Below are 26,594 nucleotides of genomic sequence, written 5' to 3' on the forward strand. Positions count from 1 at the left end.
GGATCAAGTCACAACACCGTTATTACTTTGACATTTCCATTTTTTTTTCTCAATAGTCATGAGTCAGAACTGTGAAACCTACATGAGGATCTGCATGTTCAGAGGCCAGCTTGTGAAGGTTCAGCAGAGCTTCATTGACATTCTTCTCAAGCTGCAGAGCACACTGCATGGCCTCCAGCCCGCTGCCCCACTCATCACGCTCTGGTTTCTGTGAATACAACCAGATGTCAGTTTCACCGCTAAACTACAGTAGAAAAGCACAGAATCCCAAGACTGTTAAAAACCCTAGCACTAACCTTAACATCCTGCAGGAAGATTCTGCCTCCTCGCTTGTTCTGGAAGGACAAGAACTTGTCTGCATGCTCACGCTCCTCCTCACTGGTCTCCTTGAAGAACTTGTAGAAGCCTGGCAGTGCAACATCATCTCGATTGAAATAGAAAGCCTGCAGAGAGAAGACAAATGAGAATAGTGATTATAGCGATGTGACACTTAATTGATCTTTAAGTGATTAAGTTCAAGTCATAATCATCTGTTTCTCGACAAAGAAAAAAAAAGCCAGCAAACCAAACCAGACATGATATAGCAATTTTGTTTCAAGACAACGGTGGAAGACGGCTCCCGCTTATCTGGCAACATGCTGCACCGCGATATGAAACGCTATTTGCATAACAAGTCCTACAGCATCATAGGTACAACAAGATTGTGAGGGGAAAAAAAAAAAAAACACGCTCGAATCTAGCGACATTTAAACCCTTTTAAGTCAAAATTCTCTCTCACCATGGAAGTGTAGGTGTACGAGGCGAACAGCTCCAAGTTGACCATCTTGTTGACGGCGGCCTCACACTCACGGTGGTAGTTCTGACGGACCTGAGACTCCATTTTTTTTTGCTGGCGTTTGTTTTTTTTAACCAAAAGTACAAAAATAAAGCTCTCTGTGGGCTTTTCTCCACCAGTAGTGTTCAAGTAGAAACTACAAAAAAAAAACCGCAGTGACCAAAACACAAAGTAGTTGTAGAATAGGACGAAGGTAGAAGTTCCGTTCAAACACTGTTGAAGCAAGAACTCCTGATCCTTTTCTTCTCTGCAATGAAAATGGAAGCGAACTCTGGCGTATTTATACATCACGGAACACGTGACGTATATTACGTAACGGTCAAAGTGGGCGGGCTGCTTACGAATTCAGCCAATCAGTGAATTCTAGCACACTCCACATTCAAAGCAAAATGACTAAGCACTTTTGGGTTCATGAAAGAACAATTACTAAAACTATAATATAATGAAGGCAAAGCCTTTGACCGAGCAGCGTTTTTCTCTGTCGAAAAATATTGAAGTTGTTTGATTGAAATACTGTAAAAATTGAAGATTTAATGGGGCAATATTATTTTAATAATTTTCTTCAGGGGTTGATGATTTCATTAAAAAGTGATGCTTACACAACAAAAGATATTTGTTCTCATGACATATGTGGCACTGACAACATGTATAACATGCAATAATTTATATATATATATATATATATATATATATAAAGAGAGAGAGAGAGATATTTAATGACAATATCATAAAACAACACTTTAATTCAATGAAAGTAGATACTTATGCTATGTACAATGTAGAAATATTACAGGACCTCTAATTATAAATAAGCAACAAATTAGTAACGGTTCACAGTATTTCTATATGTAAAATGTTCATTATAGTACCTGCCATTATGAATAAGCAACAAATTACAAACAGTTCATACTACTTCTATATATCATAGAAATTTGATTCTTTCTTCAAGATCTGTAATCAATGTCACAACAATATATATTATTTATGCCTAATTCACATTTTATTTTCTAAATCTCTAATTACCACTGAGCACTTTTTAAGAAGCTGATCCATTACATAATCAGATTTCAGGCGGATTCCTGGGACATTTCAACACTGAGAAGACTTATGTGACACATGAATAAATTACTAACACGGCTTTATATTTGACTTTCAGATAAAAACATTACTAACCTGAATGTAGATTGTTCTCTGTAGTGACAGTGACAAGATGAAATGTATCGATCCTAATGTCATTTGAAGAAAAACTAGCAGAGTTCTTTGCAAATCCTTTTAATGCCCCCTCGATTGGGTGAGAACAGGTAATCGTACAAGTCCAGAGGGTAATTTCATTATTATTCCATTGCCTTTTAATTAGTATGCGAATGGGTAATTAATCTATTAATTAATTTTTCCAAACTACTTTGTTGATCAAAGCTATACAGTTACGGCGGTAATGCGGTTCGCTCAGTGTATTCCTACACCAGCCTTTCACTGGTGTCTGGTGTGACGACCGCAAAACAAATGCACTGAAAGCGGTAATCAGCTAATGCCGTTTCTACGCATTTCGGGGAAAAAGTTCTCCCATCATGCTCCTCGGTCAGCCATATTGCTTCTTGTGTACCTCCTGTTTGTGTTCGCAAATGCACCTCAGTCAGCCATAGTGCTTCTTGTATACTTCCCGTTTTGCAGCCAGGTCATGAAAACTGAGCTGGATGGGCTACGAGAACATGCTCGTGCTCGTCTGTCATCATACTCGCTTGACACTGCTCGGTACTATGTGTGCTGTGATGTGTTATCTCTCTGTCTATGTTGTGAAAGTGTAGGAACACGGACCCACAACAGGGGGCGCAAATGAACGGACAACGGAGGAGTCAAATAACACTGTTTTTACTGTTGTGAAAACAGGCACAACAACACAGCCGATTACAATACTGAGACTGAGTCCAATTACAACAGTGTCGTGTGGGCAGGCTCGACGATAGGAGACGTCTGTCCAAGTCGAACCGGAACCAACCCGATTTCCTCTGCCACCGAACCCCGGGAATACTGGAGCCGCCAAGTCCCGAATTCCCAGGTGGCCACTGCCTCCGCTCGTCGGATCCGGTACTGCTGGCAAGGAACAAAAACAGTCAGGGGTGGATGTGGCTGCACCCAGCAACACGGAGGGTGGAGAGTCCACCTCCACCTCTCGTTAACAACAATACAGGAGTGTAGGAAGGTGAGTACTTATCCAACTGTTGTCCCGTAGTCTGCTGTCCTACTAATACTCAACAAGAAATACAACAATGGTTATTTATATGTTCGGGCAGAGATTGTTACCTCTTTGGTTAGGCGATATCTCGGCAAATGAGGTGGAGATGCCGTCCTGCTGATATACCTCCCTGTTGATTAGAATCAGCTGTCTCCAGTGATGGGTGACAGCTGTCATCCTGGCTGCTCCTGTAAGGCGGCAGCGCCCTCCGGTGCCTGGAGCCCGCACTCCAGGCAGGGCGCCCTCTAATGGTGGTGGGCCAGCAGTACCTCCTCTTCAGCGGCCCACACAACAGGACCCCCCCCTCAACGGGCGCCTCCTGGTGCACGACCAGGTTTGTCTGGGTGACAACGGGAGAAGTCGGCCAGGAGGGCCGGGTCCAGGATGAGGCCCTTCTTCACCCAGGAGTGTTCTTCGGGGCCGTACCCTTCCCAGTCCACCAGATACTGAAAACCCCGGCCCATCCGTCGGATGTCGAGGAGCCGGCGTACGGTCCAAGCCGGCTCTCCGTCGATGATCCGGGCAGGAGGTGGTGTCGGACCCGGAGTGCAGAGGGGTGAGGTGTGATGGGGTTTGATCCTGGAGACGTGGAACACTGGATGAATCCGCAGTGAGGCCGGAAGCTGGAGCCTCACTGCGGCGGGATTGATGATCTTGAGAATCTTGTACGGCCCAATGTATCGTTCCTGTAGTTTTGGGGAGTCCACTTGTAGGGGAATGTCCTTGGTGGACAACCACACTTCCTGCCCGGGACGATACGTGGGAGCCGGGGCCCGCCGCCGGTCTGCATGGTTCTTTGCCCTCGTCCGGGCCCTTAACAAAGCAGAACGGGCGGCACGCCACACCCGACGGCATTTCCGTAGGTGGGCCTGGACCGAGGGCACACCGACCTCTCCCTCAACCACCGGAAACAACGGGGGCTGATACCCCAAGCACACCTCAAAAGGGGAGAGGCCGGTGGCTGATGACACTTGACTGTTGTGGGCGTACTCGATCCAGGCCAGGTGGGTACTCCAGGCCGTCGGGTGCGCGGCTGTCACACAGCGTAGGGTCTGCTCCATTTCTTGGTTGGCCCGTTCTGCTTGTCCGTTGGTCTGGGGGTGATACCCGGACGAGAGACTGACCGTGGCCCCCAGTTCCCGGCAAAAGCTCCTCCAAACGTGCGAGGAGAACTGGGGACCGCGATCGGAGACAATGTCTGATGGTATCCCATGCAGACGGACGACGTGGTGGACTAGGAGGTCCGCTGTCTCCTGGGCCGTTGGTAGCTTCGGGAGGGCCACGAAGTGGGCCGCCTTGGAGAATCGGTCCACTATCGTGAGGATGACGGTGTTTCCCTGGGACGGCGGGAGACCCGTGATAAAATCCAGGCCGATGTGGGACCAGGGGCGATGAGGGACGGGCAGCGGCTGTAGCAAACCCGAGGTCTTGCGGTGATCGTCCTTGCCCCTGGCGCAGGTGGTACAGGCCTGGATGTAACCCCGGACGTCGGCCTCTAGGGACGCCCACCAGAAGCGCTGCCGGACGACTGCCACGGTTCTTCGCACCCCAGGATGACAGGAGAGCTTAGAACCATGACAGAAGTCCAGGACTGCAGCCCTAACCTCTGGTGGGACGTGGAGTTTGTTCTTCGGTCCGGTTCCGGGGTCCGGGTCTCGTGTCAGGGCCTCCCGGACGGTCTTCTCCACGTCCCAGGTGAGGGCGGCCACAATAGCGGACTCCGGGATGATGGGATCCGGGGGATCCGACGACTCCATTTTGACCTCATCTTTATGTACCCGGGACAAAGCATCCGATCTTTGATTTTTGGTCCCGGGACGGTAGGTGATCCGGAAGTCAAAACGGCCGAAGAACAGTGACCAGCGGGCTTGCCTGGGATTCAGCCGCTTGGCGGTCCTGATATACTCCAGGTTCCGGTGGTCAGTGAAAACCGTGAATGGCACGGACGTTCCCTCCAACAGATGTCTCCACTCCTCAAGAGCCTATTTCACCGCAAGGAGCTCTCGATTGCCGACGTCATAGTTCTGTTCGGCTGGGGTCAACCTGCGGGAAAAATAGGCACACGGGTGAAGGACCTTATCGGTCTTCCCGCTCTGGGACAACACGGCTCCTATCCCTGAGTCCGAGGCGTCCACTTCAACCACTAACTGGCGACTAGGATCGGGCTGCACCAGAACAGGTGCAGACGAGAAGCGCCGTTTCAACTCCTTGAACGCGGCTTCGCAACGATCCGACCAGGTGAAGGGGACTTTTGGTGAGGTCAGGGCTGTCAGGGGGCTAACTACCTGACTGTAGCCCTTAATGAACCTCCTGTAGAAATTAGCAAAGCCTAGGAACTGTTGCAACTTCCTACGGCTTGTGGGTTGGGGCCAGTCTCTCACCGCCGCAACCTTGGCCGGATCAGGAGCGACGGAGTTGGAGGAGATAATGAACCCCAAGAAGGACAAAGACGTGCGGTGGAACTCACACTTCTCGCCCTTCACAAACAGCCGGTTCTCCAACAACCGCTGCAGGACCTGACGTACATGCTGGACATGGGTCTCAGGGTCCGGAGAAAAGATGAGTATATCGTCTAGATATACGAAGACGAACCAGTGCAGGAAATCCCGCAAGACATCATTAACCAACGCTTGGAATGTTGCGGGAGCGTTTGTGAGACCGAACAGCATGACCAGGTACTCAAAGTGACCTAAGGGGGTGTTAAATGCCGTCTTCCACTCGTCTCCCTTCCGGATCCGAACCAGGTGGTACGCATTTCTAAGATCGAGCTTGGTGAAAATTTGGGCTCCATGCAGGGGTGTGAACACTGAATCCAACAGGGGCAACGGGTATCGGTTGCGAACCGTGATCTCGTTCAGCCCCCTATAATCAATGCATGGACGAAGTCCGCCGTCTTTTTTACCCACAAAAAAGAAACCTGCGCCCATCGGGGAGGTGGAATTCCGGATCAACCCGGCAGCTAACGAGTCCCGGATGTAGGTCTCCATTGATTCGCGCTCAGGCCGTGAGAGGTTGTACAGCCTACTGGACGGGAACTCACTGCCCGGAACCAAATCAATGGCACAATCATACGGACGGTGGGGGGGAAGAGTGAGAGCCAGATCCTAGCTGAACACGTCGACAAGGTCGTGGTACTCCACCGGCACCGTCCCCAGATTGGGCGGGACTCTGACCTCCTCCTTAGCACGGGAGCCGGGAGGAACCGAGGAACCTAGACACACCCGATGGCAGGTCTCGCTCCACTGAACCACTACCCCGGACGGCCAATCAATCCGGGGATTGTGCTTCAACATCCAGGGAAATCCTAAAACCACACGGGAGGTGGCCTGAGTCACAAAAAACTCGATCACCTCCCGGTGATTTCCTGACACCACCAGAGTTACAGGTGGTGTCTTATGCGTGATTGGAGGGAGTAGGGAGCCATCTAGTGCCCGAACCTGTACAGGCGAGGTAAGCGCTACCAGAGGGAGCCCTATCTCCCTGGCCCATCTGCTGTCCAACAGATTCCCCTCAGAGCCCGTGTCCACCAGTGCTGGGGCCTTCAGGGTTGAGTCCTCATAAAGGATCGTAACTGGGAGTCGTGTGGCAATGTGGGTGTGTCCCACGTGAATGTCTCGGCCCACCCCTAGCCCAGTCTCTAGGGGCGGGCGTTGGAGTTTAACCGCTCGGGGCAGTCTCTCATATGGTGCTCTATTGCACCACAAACAAAACAAGCTCCGAGGGCCCGTCTCCTCTGTGCATCTGGTGCCCTAAATGTTGCCCTACTCGTGTCCATAGCTTCGTCAGCAGGGGGAGCTGTGACCCCACGGAGCGCAGGGGCCGTGGAGCGTGGGGAAGGCGGAGCGCGGTCGGAACCGGAAGGGAGAGGGACGGCGCGTGCCCGGCCACGCCCTTCGTCTCGTTCCCGCCGACGTTCTTCTAACCGGTTGTCTAACCGTATGACAAGATCGATGAGCCCATCTAAATCCCGCGGTTCGTCCTTAGCCACCAGGTGCTCCTTAAGAACCAAAGACAGTCCGTTTACAAAGGCGGCGCGGAGGGCAGTGCTATTCCAGCCGGACCTCGCAGCCGCAATGCGGAAGTCGACTGCATAGGCAGCTGCGCTCCGACGCCCCTGTCTCATTGACAGTAGCACGGTTGAAGCGGTTTCTCCTCTATTAGGGTGATCGAACACGGTTCTGAGCTCCCTCACAAACCCATCATATGTCAGAAGGAGCCGTGAATTCTGCTCCCAGAGCGCTGTAGCCCAAGCGCGTGCCTCACCGCGAAGCAGGTTTATTACATAAGCTACTTTGCTAGCATCAGTCGCGTACATGATGGGACGCTGTGCGAAGACGAGCGAGCACTGCATAAGAAAATCTGCGCACGTCTCCACACAGCCTCCGTACGGTTCTGGAGGGCTTATGTAAGCTTCAGGGGAAGGTGGGGGGGGTCGTTGAACGACCAGTGGAACATCGCTGTTACGCACAGGGTCGACGGGAGGGAGAGCCGCAGCGGCGCCCGGGGGGCGCGCTTCCACTTGTGCGGCGAGAGCCTCCACCCTGTGGTTCAGGAGGACGTTCTGCTCGGTCATTACATCCATCCGAGTCGTGAAAGCGGTGAGGATCCGCTGCAACTCACCGATTACCCCTCCCGAGGACGCCTGCGCGTCCTGTTCTTCCATTGGCCGTTCAACAGCCGGTTGACGCCCCTCGGGATCCATGACGCTGGCCGAGATATCCTGTTGTGAAAGTGTAGGAACACGGACCCACAACAGGGGGCGCAAATAAACGGACAATGGAGGAGTCAAATAACACTGTTTTTACTGTTGTGAAAACAGGCACAACAACACAGCCGATTACAATATTGAGACTGAGTCCAATTACAACAGTGTCGTGTGGGCAGGCTCGACGATAGGAGACGTCTGTCCAAGTCGAACCGGAACCAACCCGATTTCCTCTGCCACCGAACCCCGGGAATACTGGAGCCGCCAAGTCCCGAATTCCCAGGTGGCCACTGCCTCCGCTCGTCGGATCCGGTACTGCTGGCAAGGAACAAAAACAGTCAGGGGTGGATGCGGCTGCACCCAGCAACACGGAGGGTGGAGAGTCCACCTCCACCTCTCGTTAACAACAATACAGGAGTGTAGGAAGGTGAGTACTTATCCAACTGTTGTCCCGTAGTCTGCTGTCCTACTAATACTCAACAAGAAATACAACAATGGTTATTTATATGTTCGGGCAGAGATTGTTACCTCTTTGGTTAGGCGATATCTCGGCAAATGAGGTGGAGATGCCGTCCTGCTGATATACCTCCCTGTTGATTAGAATCAGCTGTCTCCAGTGATGGGTGACAGCTGTCATCCTGGCTGCTCCTGTAAGGCGGCAGCGCCCTCCGGTGCCTGGAGCCCGCACTCCAGGCAGGGCGCCCTCTAATGGTGGTGGGCCAGCAGTACCTCCTCTTCAGCGGCCCACACAACAGTCTATACATATATGAACTGAGTAAACATACAATAAAATTATTTCACTTATGAGTGTTCTATTCATACATACTATGCAGAGCTAAATACCAATGAAATGATATAAAGTAATGGTAACCTGAGTTTCACGCACTAAGTGGCCATCAGGCTTAGTGCTCAGTGAGATTGTGAGGGAACTCCCACATCTCACCTGGCTGCGGCAGATAGATGGCTAGTTGAGCAAGATGGGGTTTGACTGGTTGATTCCCTGGTTCATTGGTTGGGTGGTGTCCAGAACCCAAGATGGTTCTGTAGTGTGAGAAATACTGTGAGAAATCTTGGTCATTTTTGATCAGGATATGTCATTCAATGCGCATATTAAACAAATATGTAGGACTGCTTTTTTGCATTTACACAATATCTCTAAAATTAGAAAGGTCTTGTCTCAGAGTGATGCTGAAAAACTAATTCATGCATTTATTTCCTCTAGGCTGGACTATTGTAATTCATTATTATCAGGTTGTCCTAAAAGTTCCCTGAAAAGCCTTCAGTTAATTCAAAATGCTGCAGCTAGAGTACTAACGGGGACTAGAAGGAGAGCGCATATCTCACCCATATTGGCCTCTCTTCATTGGCTTCCTGTTAATTCTAGAATAGAATTTAAAATTCTTCTTCTTACTTATAAGGTTTTGAATAATCAGGTCCCATCTTATCTTAGGGACCTCATAGTACCATATCACCCCAACAGAGCACTTCGCTCTCAGACTGCAGGCTTACTTGTAGTTCCTAGGGTTTGTAAGAGTAGAATGGGAGGCAGAGCCTTCAGCTTTCAGGCTCCTCTCCTGTGGAACCAGCTCCCAATTCAGATCAGGGAGACAGACACCCTCTCTACTTTTAAGATTAGGCTTAAAACTTTCCTTTTTGCTAAAGCTTATAGTTAGGGCTGGATCAGGTGACCCTGAACCATCCCTTAGTTATGCTGCTATAGACTTAGACTGCTGGGGGGTTCCCATGATGCACTGAGTGTTTCTTTCTCTTTTTGCTCTGTATGCACCACTCTGCATTTAATCATTAGTGATTGAGCTCTGCTCCCCTCCACAGCATGTCTTTTTCCTGGTTCTCTCCCTCAGCCCCAACCAGTCTTAGCAGAAGACTGCCCCTCCCTGAGCCTGGTTCTGCTGGAGGTTTCTTCCTGTTAAAAGGGAGATTTTCCTTCCCACTGTCGTCAAGTGCTTGCTCACAGGGGGTTGTTTTGACCGTTGGGGTTTTTACGTAATTATTGTATGGCCTTGCCTTACAATATAAAGCGCCTTGGGGCAACTGTTTGTTGTGATTTGGCGCTATATAAATAAAATTGATTGATTGATTGATAGTGTGGTGGTTACAGTAATGCGTGTCAAGAGATGCACTCCCCAGCCTTGACAACTGGAAAGTTCATTCATTTTCTCTGTCCGTTTATCTGAATTAAGGGTAACAGGGAGCTGGAGCCAGTCCTAGTGGTTATTGGGTGAGAGAGGCAGGTACATCCTGGACAGGATAGCAGTCTATCACAGGGCCACATATAGACAGAAACATATTCAGATTCTCACTCACACCTACAGTCAATTTCCAATTCACCTGTCTATGTCTTTGGAAGTGAGAAGAAGCCAGAGCACCTGGAGGGAACTCTGTGAACACAGGAAGAACATGCAAACTCCACACGTAAAGGACCAGGCAGAATACGATCCATCTGGAAAGTTCTACATGTTTAAGCAAGCATCATTGTAGTCACCAAAAAATAAACCTATGCTGCCTTGCAAATGCCTTACTTGACCATTAGGAATAATACTTTTATTGTCATCATGCATTGCACACAATGAAATTTGTCCTCTGCACTGAGCCCATCCTAATTATACCTGGACATAATTCAGCAAATAGGAGCAGTGAACAGTCAGTCCAGCACCTGACCTTCAGGTCTAGAAGCACTGCCTCAGTCAACCACAGTTGAAGAAGCAGTATACCTAGCCACACAGTCATGGACAGAACATGTAAACTCCACACAGAATGTTATGTGTTTGATGAAATAACAGTATTTGTACGTTTTGGGAAGGCACTACTTTTTGTTGGTCAACACAGTTGTCAGTGTACCTGTTTGGTTTAGTGATGTGTCAAGCACATTGATACCTGTTAACTGAATTTGCACTTGAACAGTAAAAGTCCTGAAACTGTATCTCGTGATTCAGCTAATTATTTAATGCTGTTATTGTAAGTGAGAAACATAACAGAATTGGCGAAGAGGCTGTAGAAATCCCTAACGTGCACAAGACAGGCTAAAGAGGAACGTGACGGACTATATCGACGTGGTTTTCTGTGGAAATTCGTCTGCTCTCCCCGCATGGATGCTGTGCTGACGGACAAGCTAGCAGGAGGAGAAAAGAAATATTACGCTGTGGAAAAGAAACTAAGAGAAAATGTCTGGAAGTGTCGGACATATGGACAGTTTCGATAGCACGGTGGAAGACTGGACAACATATGTAGAAAGAGTTGAACAGTATTGCCTGGCCAACGAAATAAGTGATGAGAGAAAGGTTGCTGTGCTGCTCAGTGTTATGGGTGCCAAAACATACAACTTGCTGCACAGCCTCACTGCACCCACCAAACCTGCTTATAAGACTTTTTGATAAGACTTTTGATGAGATCACAGAAACCTTAAAGAAGCATTTAAATCCGACGCCACTGGTAATAGCGGAGCGCTTCAGGTTTCACAAGACTCAATCAAAGACTGAGTCTGTATCAGAGTACATGGCAGAGCTGCGTAGGCTGGCGGAGCACTGTCAGTTTGGGGAGGGGCTGTCCGATGCAGATTGGAGATCGCGGTGTCAGTGGAAACTGCAGCAAAAGATGCTGACGAGCTGCAGGGTAAACACTCAGCAACATGTTTAGTGCACAAAATACACACAAAACAACGCAATGAGAACATACAGCCTTGCTTCAGATGTGGGAAAGTCACATGATCCTGCAGATTGCTGGTTTAAAGATAAAGACTGCAGACTGTGTTATAAAAAAAAAAGGACACATACAGAAAATGTGTAAATCAAAGTATAGTGACAGACAGGGAAAGAAAGCAGGAAAAATGAACAAAAAAGTACATGAAGTAACACAGACAGACTCCAGTGAATCAAATAAGGAGAATTTGTCTTGCCTTGAGTTACACTCCACAGAAGTTGATGACAGTGATGTCATATGGTTGACACCTAAAATTAATGGAGAACCACTAAAAATGGAACTGGACACTGGCTCAGCATTGCCCATTATATCCTTAGAAGACTACAAGAAACACTTCCCTCAACTGAAACTCAGACGTACAACAGTGAGACTGAAAACATACACAGGTCAGAGAATCAATCCACTGGGAAAACTGAAAGTACGGGTGAAATAAAGCCAGTGTGCAGATGAAAAACTGGCACAAATACTGGACAAACATGCAGAAGTGTTCAGAGAGGGCATAGGTACCCTAAAACACATAAAGGCACAGATTGAGCTTGAGGACAATGCAAAGCCAAGGTTTCATAAGGCACGTCCTGTCCCATATGCCTTACGGCCAAAAGTGGATGCAGAGCTCCAGCACCTGGTGGACCAAGGCATTTTATCCAAGTGGACTGGTCTGAGTGGGCCACGCCCATGGCCTGTCAGCAAAAAGACAACTGACAAAGTGCGTATCTGTGGTGATTTTAAGGTGACAGTAAACCCTGTAATACATGCAGATCAGTATCCACTCCCACGGATAGATGACATTTTTGCTTCCTTGACACATGGTGAGCATTTCTCCAAGATTGACCTTGCACAGGCCTATATACAGATGGAAGTGGAGGAGTCATCACGTAAATATTTGACCATAAACACTCACAAGGGTCTATATCAGTATAGCCGGCTAGTGTTTGGCATCACCAGTGCTCCAGCGATTTGGCAACATGCCATGGACCAAGTTTTGCAAGGGATACCGGGCACCCAGTGCTACCTTGATGACATCATCGTGACAGGCCCAGATAATGCCACTCATTTGGCAAACTTGGATGCTGTTCTGACAAGGCTAGAGGAATATGGACTGCGAGCCAAAAGGAGCAAATGTGAGTTCTTTAAAGACTCAATTGAGTACTGTGGACACAAAATCGATAAACATGGTCTTCACAAAACTCAGGACAAGATTGATGCTGTCCTGAAGGCTCCAGAGCCAGAAAATGTGAGCCAGCTACGCTCATTTCTGGGTCTTGTAAACTACTACCATAAGTTTCTGCCAAACCTTTCAACTGTGTTACACCCACTGAACGCACTGCTGCAGCAGAACACCAAGTGGAGCTGGAACAGGGACTGTACGGCCATGGCAGCTGCACGTCTACAACGGTGGGCTCTATTTCTAGGAGCACACACATACATGATTGAATATAAAGGTACTAAGCTCCATGGAAATGGAGATGGGTTAACTCGCCTTCCACAAGCAAAATCTGAAAAAGCCATTGACCCAGCTGTAGTGCTACACATGTTGCAGATGGAACCTCTTCCTGTTACCAACGCACAGGTTCAAAAAGAGACAAGAAATGACCCTGTCCTGGCCAAAATCTGACCTGACAGTGCATGGATGGCCATTACATGGAGACACCCAGTTCCCAGAGTACTCTACACGACGAGATCAGCTTTCTGTGTGCCAAGGGTGCATTCTGTGGGGGTCCCGTGTTGTTGTTCCCCCAAAACTACGCCCAAGGGTGCTTATGTCATTACATGAAGGGCACCTTGGTGTAGTTAAAATGAAAAGCCTTGCCAGATGTTATGTGTGGTGGCCTGGCATGGACAGCCAAATCGAAAACCTTGCCAGGTCATGCACAGGTTGTCAGCAGACCCAGCGCCAACCACAGCCAGCACCTGTCCACGCATGGGAGTGGCCAGTTACTCCCTGGCAACGCATCCATGTCGATTATGCAGGCCCATTTTTGGATCATATGTTTCTCATTGTGGTCGACGCACATTCAAAGTGGCCTGAAGTCTTTATTATAAAGAAAGCAACTGCTACTAAGACAGTGAACCTCCTGCGGATGCTTTTTGCTCGCACAGGCTTGCCTCTGCAACTGGTGAGTGATAATGGCAGCCAATTCACAGGGGACGAGTTTTGGTGTTTTCTCAAGAGCAATGGCATAAAACACATCGCGACTACACCACATCACCCTGCTACTAATGGACTAGCCGAACGCTTTGTTCAAACATTCAAACAGTCCATGAAAGCAAGCAGGAAGGAGGGACTGTCGTTACAACAGAAGGTAGTTAATTTCCTTCTTGCATACAGAAACACTGTACATACCACGACAGGACAGACACCGGCAATGCTGTTTATGGGAAGAAGTCTGAGGTCACGCTTGGATTTACTAAAACCGGACATTCGCAAACATGTTCAGGAAAAACAGTGTTCTCCCAGTCAGTTACAAAGGAAGTTGAGAACCTTTGACATTGGACAGAGAGTCCTGGCCAGAGACTATCGCACTCCTACCAAGAAATGGCAGCCTGGTGAAATACTATCACAGACAGGACCCCTGACATAAACCGTTACTGTAGGGCCCAACTTGATCTGGCGCAGGCATGTCGACCAACTTCTAGATACCTTAGCTGGAGATGTCACTGCACAACCAGATGGTCCCGATACTCCTCAGGACTCAGAGGAGACCCCCACGACACCAGATTGTGCTCCTGTCACCAGTGACAGGTTCCAGAAAATGTGGACTCTACTCACCAAAGTGTAACTGACCCTGAATCCTCTGCACGCCGCTATCCAGAAAGAAACCGCAGACCACCTCAGAGGCTGGATTTATAGACAACTCCAGCAGAGATAAGTGCACTGATGTTTACTTAAAAGGAAAGCGTTGGTTTATAAAATGGTTAATGTTTGAATTGTATATCACCTATCATAATGGTAATGGTGCCTTATTTTCTTTTAAGTCTTAGTTACTAAAAAAAAAAATATTCCCCTTATAATTGTTGCTATTCAGTTAGAGTACATCAAAGCTAAAAGGGAGGAATTGTTATGTAATTGATGAAATAACAGTATTTGTACGTTTTGGGAAGGCACTACTTTTTGTTGGTCAACACAGTTGTCAGTGTACCTGTTTGGTTTAGTGATGTGTCAAGTGTTATGTGTCGGACGCGGTCGGAGCACCGACCCAGCGTTTGACAGGACCCAGCATAAAATAAGCAGAGCACGGTTCAAAAGATAACAGAATTTAATAATCATAGTGAGTTTAGTGATAAACAACCAAAAATGTCCGCGGTCTGGTGAGTTGAAAACACGGCGCGCTCTCAGCAGCGCAAACGGTCCGGAGCCACAGCAATTCGGACCCAGGGACCCCGATGACATCCCCCAGGTGGCCGTGACAAACCGAGTCTGTGAAGAAAGAAAACATGAGGTGAGTCCAACACTCTCCACCCAGAGAGACACAGCTCAAAGGTGCACACAATCAGCAAACACTTCCTGGCTTAAATATATATCAGCTTCTCACCCTGCAGGCACGGAACAACTCAGTTCAAATCTCCACTGCAGCAGAAGCTGATTAGACAATTAGCATAACGTGACAGCTCAATACAACAAGGTGTGAGGGACACCAAATCCACTGTCATTACTTCATAAAAGTCACCAAAACCAAATTACCTCAGGAAGTGTGCTGAAGAGCATGAGACCTCACCCAATCCTCCCTCACAGACTGTGGCGTCAAACCTGGAGCGGTCTCTGCGTCCGTAATGGTGAGATTGTTCTCCCGACGCCGATCTCACACGTCTGCTCACAAGGTCGAGGCTCTGGCAAACACACACTGTGCATTCAAGGCTTAAGTGCAGCAAGCTCTAATCAAGACAAATGCACCACAGCTGTGAGTCCTGATGACCTGCACGTGATAAGCCTCAGGTGTTCAGGGTGAGGTCCTAATACTCAGCCACACGTCAGCCACTCAGTCCTGAAAGCATACCACCTGGTGGGAGAAACAGAAAACAAAAACAAGGCCAGCCAAACACCCCAGCCCACAACATCAAGCGCATTGATACCTGTTAACTGAATTTGCACTTGAACAGTAAACGTCCTGAAACTGTATCTCGTGATTCAGCTAATTATTTAATGCTGTTATTGTAAGTGAGAAACATAACAGAATTGGCGACGAGGCTGTAGAAATCCCTAACGTGCACAAGACAGGCTAAAGAGGAACGTGACGGACTATATCGACCTGGTTTTCTGTGGAAATTTGTCTGCTCTCCCCGCATGGATGCTGTGCTGACGGACAAGCTAGCAGGAGGAGAGGGCGTATGCTAAACAAAAACCGAGGTAACAGAAAAAATATTACGCTGTGGAAAAGAAACTAAGAGAAAATGTCTGGAAGTGTCGGACATATGAACAGTTTCGATAGCACTGTGGAAGACTGGACAACATATGTAGAAAGAGTTGAACAGTATTGCCTGGCCAACGAAATAAGTGATGAGAGAAAGGTTGCTGTGCTGCTCAGTGTTATGGGTGCCAAAACATACAACTTGCTGCGCAGCCTCACTGCACCCACCAAACCTGCTGATAAGACTTTTTGATGACTTTTGATCAGATCACAGAAACCTTAAAGAAGCATTTAAATCCGACGCCACTGGTAATAGCGGAGCGCTTCAGGTTTCACAAGAGGAATCAATCAAAGACTGAGTCTGTATCAGAGTACATGGCAGAGCTGCGTAGGCTGGCGGAGCACTGTCAGTTTGGGGAGGGGCTGTCCGACGCAGATTGGAGATCGCGGTGTCAGTGGAAACTGCAGCAAAAGATGCTGACGAGCTGCAGGGTAAACACTCAGCAACATGTTTAGTGCACAAAATACACACAAAACAACGCAATGAGAACATACAGCCTTGCTTCAGATGTGGGAAAAAGTCACATGATCCTGCAGATTGCTGGTTTAAAGATAAAGACTGCAGACTGTGTTATAAAAAAAAAGGACACATACAGAAAATGTGTAAATCAAAGTATAGTGACAGACAGGGAAAGAAAGCAGGAAAAATGAACAAAAAAGTACATGAAGTAACACAGACAGACTCCAATGAATCAAATGAGGAGAATTTGTCTTGCCTTGAGTTACACTCCACAGAAGATGATGACAGTGATGTCATATGGTTGACACCTAAAATTAATGGAGAACCACTAAAAATGGAACTGGACACTGGCTCAGCATTGCCCATTATATCCTTAGAAGACTACAAGAAACACTTCCCTCAACTGAAACTCAAATGTACAACAGTGAGACTGAAAACATACACAGGTCAGAGAATCAATCCACTGGGAAAACTGAAAGTACGGGTGAAATATGAGAACCAAAGGTGCAACCTTGAGCTGTATGTGCTTAAGTACGGAGGTGTACCATTGTTTGGACGACAGTGGCTGAAGCACATCTGCCTCAGTTGGCAAGAAATAAAGGCCATGCGAATTGCCAACAAAGAGAAAAGCCAGTGTGCAGATGAAAAACTGGCACAAATACTGGACAAACATGCAGAAGTGTTCAGAGAGGGCATAGGTACCCTAAAACACATAAAGGCACGGATTGAGCTTGAGGACAATGCAAAGCCAAGGTTTCATAAGGCACGTCCTGTCCCATATGCCTTACGGCCAAAAGTGGATGCAGAGCTCCAGCACCTGGTGGACCAAGGAATTTTATCCAAGGTGGACTGGTCTGAGTGGGCCACGCCCATTGTGCCTGTCAGCAAAAAGACAGCTGACAAAGTGCGTATCTGTGGTGATTTTAAGGTGACAGTAAACCCTGTACATGCAGATCAGTATCCACTCCCACGGATAGATGACATTTTTGCTTCCTTGACACATGGTGAGCATTTCTCCAAGATTGACCTTGTACAGGCCTATCTACAGATGGAAGTGGAGAAGTCATCATGTAAATATTTGACCATAAACACTCACAAGGGTCTATATCAGTATAGCCGGCTAGTGTTTGGCATCACCAGTGCTCCAGCGATTTGGCAACGTGCCATGGACCAAGTTTTGCAAGGGATACCGGGCACCCAGTGCTACCTTGATGACATCATCGTGACAGGCCCAGATAATGCCACTCATTTGGCAAACTTGGATGCTGTTCTGACAAGGCTAGAAGAATATGGATTGCAAGCCAAAAGGAGCAAATGTGAGTTCTTTAAAGACTCAATTGAGTACTGTGGACACAAAATCAATAAAGATGGTCTTCACAAAACTCAGGACAAGATTGATGCTGTCCTGAAGGCTCCAGAGCCAGAAAATGTGAGCCAGCTACGCTCATTTCTGGGTCTTGTAAACTACTACCATAAGTTTCTGCCAAACCTTTCAACTGTGTTACACCCACTGAACGCACTGCTGCAGCAGAACACCAAGTGGAGCTGGAACAGGGACTGTACACAGGCATTTGCAGCAGCAAAACAGCTCATAACCTCAGATGAAGTGTTGACACACTATGACCCATGCCTCCCACTTTGCCTGGCTTGTGATGCATCACCATATGGCATTGGTGCTGTGTTATCACACAAAATGACTGATGGCTCAGAGCGACCCATTGCATTTGCATCACGGTCCTTAACATCAGCTGAGCGCAATTATGCACAAATTGACAGAGAAGCTTTAAGCCTGGTATGGGGTGTGAAAAAGTTTAACCAGTATCTCTATGGAAGACATTTTATACTGATAACTGATCATCAGCCTCTAATATCCATCTTCAGTCCCCAGAAAGGTGTTCCGGCCATGTCAGCTGCACGTCTACAACGGTGGGCTCTATTTCTAGGAGCACACACATACACGATTGAATATAAAGGTACTAAGCTCCATGGAAATGCAGATGGTTTATCTCGCCTTCCACAAGCAAAATCTGAAAAAGCCATTGACCCAGCTGTAGTGCTACACATGTTGCAGATGGAACCTCTTCCTGTTACCAACGCACAGGTTCAAAAAGAGACAAGAAATGACCCTGTCCTGGCCAAAATCTATGACCTGACAGTGCATGGATGGCCATTACATGGAGACACCCAGTTCCCAGAGTACTCTACATGACGAGATCAGCTTTCTGTGTGCCAAGGGTGCATTCTGTTGGGGTCCCGTGTTGTTGTTCCCCCAAAACTACGCCCAAGGGTGCTTATGTCATTACATGAAGGGCACCTTGGTGTAGTTAAAATTAAAAGCCTTGCCAGAAGTTATGTGTGGTGGCCTGGCATGGACAGCCAAATCGAAAACCTTGCCAGGTCATGCACAGGTTGTCAGCAGACCCAGCGCCAACCACAGCCAGCACCTGTCCACGCATGGGAGTGGCCAGTTACTCCCTGGCAACGCATCCATGTCGATTATGCAGGCCCATTTTTGGATCATATGTTTCTCATTGTGGTCGACGCCCATTCAAAGTGGCCTGAAGTCTTTATTATAAAGAAAGCAACTGCTACTAATACAGTGAACCTCCTGCAGATGCTTTTTGCTCGCACAGGCTTGCCTCTGCAACTGGTGAGTGATAATGGCAGCCAATTCACAGGGGACGAGTTTTGGTGTTTTCTCAAGAGCAATGGCATAAAACACATTGCGACTACACCACATCATCCTGCTACTAATGGACTAGCCGAACGCTTTGTTCAAACATTCAAACAGTCCATGAAAGCAAGCAGGAAGGAGGGACTGTCGTTACAACAGAAGGTAACTAATTTCCTTCTTGCATACAGAAACACACTGTACATACCACGACAGGACAGACACCAGCAATGCTGTTTATGGGAAGAAGTCTGAGGTCACGCTTGGATTTATTAAAACCGGACATTCACAAACATGTTCAGGAGAAACAGTGTTCTCCCAGTCAGTTACAAAGGAAGTTGAGAACCTTTGACATCAGACAGAGAGTCCTTGCCAGAGACTATCGCACTCCTACCAAGAAATGGCACCCTGGTGAGATACTATCACAGACAGGACCCCTGACATACACCGTTACTGTAGGGCCCAACATGATCTGGCGCAGGCATGTCGACCAACTTCTAGATACCTTAGCTGGAGATGTCACTGCACAACCAGAGGGTCCCGACACTCCTCAGGACTCAGAGGAGACCCCCACGACACCAGATTGTGCTCCTGTCACCAGTGACACTCAGGTTCCAGAAAATGTGGACTCTACTCACCAAAGTGTAACTGACCCTGAATCCTCTGCACGCCGCTACCGAGAAAGAAACTGCAGACCACCTCAGAGGCTGGATTTATAGACAACTCCAGCAGAGATAAGTGAACTGATTGTTGTATGGTTGGGGGTGCCTGGCTGCTTTTTGTTTCTGTCTTCTGTTTCTGTCTTTTGTTTTTCCTTCCAGGTGGCACGCGTTTAGGACTGAGTGGCTGTGTGGCTGAGTTATCAGGACCTCACCCTGATCACCTGAGGCTGATCATGTGCAGCTCGTCAGGACTCACAGCTGTGGTGCATCTACACGGATTGGAGCATGGTGGCATTTAAGTCTGGAGTACACAGTGTGTATTTGCCAGAGACTCGACCTTGTGACCAGACGGGTGAGATCGTCATCTTGAGAGCCATCTCATCATTATGGATGCAGAGACCGTCCAGGTTTGATGCCATGGTCTGTGAAAGAGGAGGGGGTGAGGTCTCACGCTCGTCAGCACACTTCCTGAGGTACGTTAGGTTTTGTGACTAACATGAGTACAGTCAGTAAATGTGGTGTCCCTCACACCTTATTATATTGAGCTGTTATGTTAGTCGTTTAATCAGCTTCCACTGCAGTTGGGAATGTGAACTGGGTGTTCCATGCCTGCAGGGTGGGAAGCTGATTAGTAATTAAGCCAGGAAGTGTTTGCTGTTTGTGTACACCTTTGAGTGGTCTCTCTGTGTGTGGAGTGTGGACTCACATGATGGTTTCTTCTTTCACAGACTCGGTTTGTCGCGGCCACCTGGGGGGTGTCGGCGGGGTCCTTGGGTCCAAACTGTTTCTGGCTCTGGACCGTTAGTGCTGCTGGGAGCACACCGGCATTCCACCATGCCAGACCGCGCACTTATTTGTTTGTATTATCACATCACTGTTATGTTATTAAATTCAGTTATCCTTTGTACCGTGCTCTGCTTATTTTATACTGGGTCCTTCAAACGCTGGTCGGTTCTCCGTCCTGCGTCCGACACATAACAGTAGTCTCTGGCCAAACATCACGGACCCAGTGGTAGCAGAGACGGTACCGCGCCGGCAAGGCGGCAGCAGACGTTCAGAAGTTATCCGGATCAGTTGCGGGTGCTCTCCGCCCGGATGGTGCATGTCTGAGAACCCATTACTGAATACTGATTTGTGCTCTCTTGCAGCCGTGTTCCTGTGTTGTGCCTTATCCGTGGGTCATGGTGGAGTGTGACTGGCGACGGCTTCGCGTCACACTCCGACCGGATAAGAGGTTAAACGGGAGCTGCATGAGTGTGTCTGTAATGGGTGAACACGCACGGCGGAGCTCTGTGGCACGGGTCGCTGTGCTTCCTGTGTTACACTTGTAGCCCCGTTTCCCCGGATGAAGATAACTACTGCGTCTGTTGTGTCAGCTCCGGCGTAATTTAGTTGAAGCACATTTTTGGTTGTGTTTTACACATAGCTGCACACAGGAAAAGCAGCATGAGTTGTTTTCTCTGTCACCAAAGGGGTTTTTATTTTCAGCACTTTGGCTCCCTCTGTTGGTGACTGAGTCACATTACCGTTAATGCTCTTAAGGTGGAACAGGTGTGTTCCATTTGTTTGAGCTTAACGGTATACGTCACTTATTAGTTTTGTGTTGGTTCATTTTTTGTGGGTGTTTTTTGAGTTGGTTTTTGTGTGGGATGTTTTACACTATTAGTGTCTGGGGTCGTGCCCTTGCAGGCTGTCTGGAGCATAAAAAGGACCCAGTTAACTTTATGTTAGTCTGTTAGTCTTTCTTTTTATTTCTTTTGGTTTCACCTCCCAGGGTTTGATGAGACGGTCCTCTGGGGGGTGATGGGGGGGTAATTGAGTTGTTTTTTCTTTTTTCTTTTTTTTTTTTTGTTTTTGTTATGCCCTCTCTTCTCCTCTGGCTCCAGCCGTGTGAGCCGTATGTGTCGGCGTTGCTGGAGTGGTGCAGTTTGGTTATGCTTGGCGTTTCCCAGGTAACCTGTGCACCCGGGAGGGGGGGGGGGGGGGTTGGGGGTATTTTTTTTTATTCCCTCTCTTCTCCTCTGGCTCCAGCCGTGTGAGCCGTAGGTTGTCGGCGTTGCTGGAGTGGTGCAGTTTGGTTATGCTGGGCGTTTCCCAGGTAACCGCTGCACCCGGGAGGGGGGGGGTGTTTGGGGTATTTTCTTTTTATTCCCTCTCTTCTCCTCTGGCTCCAGCCGTGTGAGCCGTAGGTTGTCGGCGTTGCTGGAGTGGTGCAGTTTGGTTATGCTGGGCGTTTCCCAGGTAACCTCTGCACCTGGGGGGGGGGGGGGTTGTGTTTTTTTTTGTTGATTCCCTGTTCCACCTCCGGCTTCAGCGCACCTTTGAGCCGTCTGCCATCGGCGTGGCTGAGGTTTGGGGCAGTGGAATATACCCGCAGCTGGTGGCTGGTTTGGATGTCGGAGGGGTGGCGCCATTTTGTGCCGTCTGCCATTGCCGCTATTCCACTCCTCCCGGTTGACTTCTGGGGTATAGTCATGGTTGGTGACGCTGGACGTGCTTCCAGTTTCCACTGCACCGAGGGGGTGGGGTTGGGGTTGTTTTGTTTGTATGTTTTTTTTTTCCTTTTGTTTTTCCCCCCACTTTCCGCCCTCAGGGTGTGACTGTGGTGTCCTCTGGGGGGGAAAGGGCTGTGGGTCCATCTAGCCATAGACGGCCAGGGCTGGGTCCGTTGGTCATGAGGGGGGGCGTCTCCTGGGGTTTGATGGAACGGTCCTCTGGGAGGCGCTGGGAGTCCCCGTGGGTGACTTCGGATCCCAGAGGGACCTCGGCTGTGGTTATTACTCCTGGAGCTGGCAGGATGTCCTCTGGGGGGTGTTGGTCCCTACATGTCGTTGCGGGGGGGGGGGGGTGTTAGCGTTTTTTATTTGCAAGCTTAAGTTTGGGTTGTTTTTCTTTTCTACTCTTCCCGGGGTTTGATGGGACGGTCCTCTGGGGAGGGGGGGGGTGGTTTGGTTGTTTGTGTTTGTCTTTTTTGTTTTATGACTAATCAGATTTTAAACAAGGTTGGACAAAGGCTGACCGCACAGGTTCAAGAACTCCTGGCCACACCTGTGCAAATTGACTGACAGAAACAAGGGCAAAGATGCAGTCAGAGGAGAAGACGTCAACCGTTCTCTCAGATGAAGATTCTGTTGGAAGATGAATGCAGATACGGTTTCCAGCCATGGTCCCTGGAGGGGGGTGTTTCTCCTGGGCCAGGTTTGTGTGGTCGCTGGAGGCTTCCTGTGAGGGTGGGGTGCTGTTGTATGGTTGGGGGTGCCTGGCTGCTTTTTGTTTCTGTCTTCTGTTTCTGTCTTTTGTTTTTCCTTCCAGGTGGCACGCGTTTAGGACTGAGTGGCTGAGTTATCAGGACCTCACCCTGATCACCTGAGGCTGATCATGTGCAGCTCGTCAGGACTCACAGCTGTGGTGCATCTACACAGATTGGAGCATGGTGGCATTTAAGTCTGGAGTACACAGTGTGTATTTGCCAGAGACTCGACCTTGTGACCAGACGGGTGAGATCGTCATCTTGAGAGCCATCTCATCATTATGGATGCAGAGACCGTCCAGGTTTGATGCCATGGTCTGTGAAAGAGGAGGGGGTGAGGTCTCACGCTCGTCAGCACACTTCCTGAGGTACGTTAGGTTTTGTGACTAACATGAGTACAGTCAGTAAATGTGGTGTCCCTCACACCTTATGATATTGAGCTGTTATGTTAGTTGTTTAATCAGCTTCCACTGCAGTTGGGAATGTGAACTGGGTGTTCCATGCCTGCAGGGTGGGAAGCTGATTAGTAATTAAGCCAGGAAGTGTTTGCTGTTTGTGTACACCTTTGAGTGGTCTCTCTGTGTGTGGAGTGTGGACTCACATGATGGTTTCTTCTTTCACAGACTCGGTTTGTTGCGGCCACCTGGGGGGTGTCGGTGGGGTCCTTGGGTCCGAATTGTTTCTGGCTCCGGACCGTTAGTGCTGCTGGGAGCACACCGGCATTCCACCACGCCAGACCGCGCACTTATTTGTTTGTATTATCACATCACTGTTATGTTATTAAATTCAGTTATCCTTTGTACCGTGCTCTGTTTATTTTATACTGGGTCCTTCAAACGCTGGTCGGTTCTCCGTCCTGCGTCTGACACATAACACTGATGTTTACCTAAAAGGAAAGTGTTGGTTTATAAAATGGTTAATGTTTGAATTGTATATCACCTATCATAATGGTAATGGTGCCTTATTTTGTTTTAAGTCTTAGTTACTAAAAAAAAAAAAATTCCCCTTATAATTGTTGCTATTCAGTTAGAGTACATCAAAGCTAAAAGGGAGGAATTATGTATTTGATGAAATAACAGTATTTGTACGCTTTGGGAAGGCACTACTTTTTGTTGGTCAACACAGTTGTCAGTGTACCTGTTTGGTTTAGTGATGTGTCAAGCGCATTTATACCTGGTAACTGAATTTGCACTTGAACAGTAAAAGTCCTGAAACTGTATCTCGTGATTCAGCTAATTATTTAATGCTGTTATTGTAAGTGAGAAACATAACACAGAACTTAACTAGACACTGGAAATCCAGAACTTCTTTCTGATGCAAGTTTGTTAACCACATGCACTAAAACTGCTGATGAGGTCTCAAACAAGATTAGTTTATAGCATTACTCAACACCACAGTACTGCAGTGTCAAACATGAATCATGTGGTTTAAACAAAAAAAAAGTTTTACTTCAGTTTGCTGTTAAATCTCACTTTATATGAAACAGAATGCATCACATTACCAGCAGATAAAGTACAATTCCTCTGCAGTTATGACTGTAATAAAAAGAATCCAGTATCTGCTATACACAGGAAACAAAATACATACACCTGCTCACAAACCTGACTATGCTGTACAACAGAATACGGTCTTCTTCTTGTCTCTTATTTAAAAGCAATTTAGTAATGGAGTTAAATGTGATGATGCAAATGCAACTTGGTGGCCACCAAACCTACGCTTTGGAAATGAAAGAAAATGATGGAAAAGCTCATTTCAAGCACCATGCAACTTCAGGCACACCTGCTCTTAATATCCACCATTCATGTGATAAGATTATCCCATACAAGTACAGCAGACAGGCATATGGTATATTACATATGGAAAACAAGAGCAAACAGAGATTTCTGATGCCTGCCAATCCAGATCCGGATCACCTCCAAAATTCAGAGGAGTCTTCCATGCCCTAACATCTATCTGTGGTGCAAATTTGGTGAGAATCTGTTAAGTAGCTTTGAAGTAATCGTTCAAAGCTTATATAAAGCGAAATCTTGATACAGAATCCAGATCCGGAACTGGATCACCTCCAGAATTCAGTGCAGTCTTCCATGCCTTAATATCTATCTGTGATGCAAATTTGGTGAGAATCTGTGAAGTAGTTTTGATGTAATCCTTCAAAGCGCATATAAAGTGAAATCCAGAATCTGGATCCGGATCCATATCACCTCCAAAATGTAATGGGTTCTTACATGGCATGATATCTATCTGTGGTCAAAATTTTGTCAAAATCTGTCCAGTAGTTTTGATGTAATCCTGTTAACAGACAGACAGACAAATAAATAAATAAACGCTGATGATTTTATGTCTTTGCCGGATGTAATAAACTCACTTTTTAGATTGATCTGGTACACCAAAATTTAATTAAGTTTAATGCTGCTTTTCATCTGAAGACTTACAAGACAATAGCATTGTTTTGGAATTATCATGTTAAACTGGACATAAAGGACTCATTTATCTTTATTCACCCACTGCACTTTACAGGATGCATGCCTCAACTTGTACCAGAGTTAAGGAATACTACATAATTTCTGTTTTTCCATGGAAACTGCAGCTTATCCTAGTGTTTTAAAAACAATATATTCAAATGTTACTAATTTATCACAAGAAACGCAGCACATTCAGCCACTTGTTTCCCCACATTTTTGTCCTTGACTGTTCACATCATTTTTAAATGCCAAACTCCACAACCTGTTTAGTTTTGCACCAGCATTTAGCGAACAAAAGCCTGCGTGTCCAAATATGTGAGACATTTTGTTTTCTTTGCTGTATTGCGTTTTGCAACTTCTGAGGGACTACTTGAACCTTTACCATCAAATTATCAAGACTGGTTATTAGAGTCAAACCTTAAATTTGACAAATTACATGTTTTTCAGAATGACATACATTTTCATATCGCCCATTTTCTTTACACCATGTTCAGAGATGACTCGCACTTTCCTCACTGCTGATAAGCCAGTAACTGCTCTTATAAGCTGTTAATGTTCACCTAAACACTTATAAATTGTTGCTCAATGTCAAGAATAAAGAAGTTAATGTGAGAAACCGTATTCAATAGTTTTTACAGGAATACATACTTTCATATCCACAACACAAAATATGTTTCAGTTCTCAAAACAACTGGACAAGCATTATTTGTTTAAAAAAAAAAAAAAAAGACATAATGCTCATTTGGCCGTCAACATTAAAAACCAATGTGCCTTGTTCACCAAACAATTTTCCCCTTCCAAAATATAGGCTAGAAGTGACTCAGCAATTTTAAAGAATCTTTCCTGCCTGCACTTTTATTTTATCTTTTTTTTTTTTTTTTTGGCTGTCATGTGAGATTAGTCATTCAGTCACGAGTTACTGAAGCATTTTGCTGTGTCATTGTTACGAAAGAATTTCCCAGCACAGCCACTTCCTGTTTTTTCTATTCTGGTGGCGTTGATCGAGTTAACAAAACCTCACAAGCAAAAATATTAACGTATTTCTTCTTCAAGTGGCTGAGTACAATTCAGAATTAAAAGAAACAAGTAAAAACCAAAACCAAATGTGACTTAGACATCTGGACATTATATGTGTCTCTATAGTCTCAGACGTTGATTCTTGCAGCATTATTTCTTTTCACACATTTGCCTTC

The 26,594-nt window shown here is 47.1% G+C and overlaps 2 protein-coding genes across 2 annotated transcripts in view; one reads left to right on the forward strand and one right to left on the reverse strand.

The window, feature by feature from the left end:
* LOC117527532 (ferritin, middle subunit) overlaps positions 1–1,094 on the reverse strand; it is a 1,479-nt gene extending 385 nt beyond the window's left edge. Inside the window, exons 1-3 of the mRNA XM_034189924.1 lie at positions 779–1,094; positions 297–443; positions 83–208 (exon numbers count right to left, since the gene is read on the reverse strand). Of these exons, the coding sequence (XP_034045815.1) occupies positions 83–208; positions 297–443; positions 779–880 (375 nt within the window). The 5' untranslated portion in view covers positions 881–1,094. The remainder of the gene's footprint in view (positions 1–82; positions 209–296; positions 444–778) is intronic.
* Positions 1,095–16,690: 15,596 nt separating this feature from the next.
* LOC117528723 (uncharacterized protein K02A2.6-like) lies at positions 16,691–19,746 on the forward strand. Its single transcript, XM_034191360.1, is given in 2 exon segments — positions 16,691–19,222; positions 19,225–19,746. Coding segments are annotated over 2 exon segments (3,054 nt in total).
* The last annotated feature ends 6,848 nt before the right edge of the window (positions 19,747–26,594 follow it).

The sequence above is a fragment of the Thalassophryne amazonica genome, chromosome 16 (genome assembly GCF_902500255.1).
Source record: "Thalassophryne amazonica chromosome 16, fThaAma1.1, whole genome shotgun sequence".
Lineage (NCBI taxonomy): Eukaryota > Metazoa > Chordata > Actinopteri > Batrachoidiformes > Batrachoididae > Thalassophryne > Thalassophryne amazonica.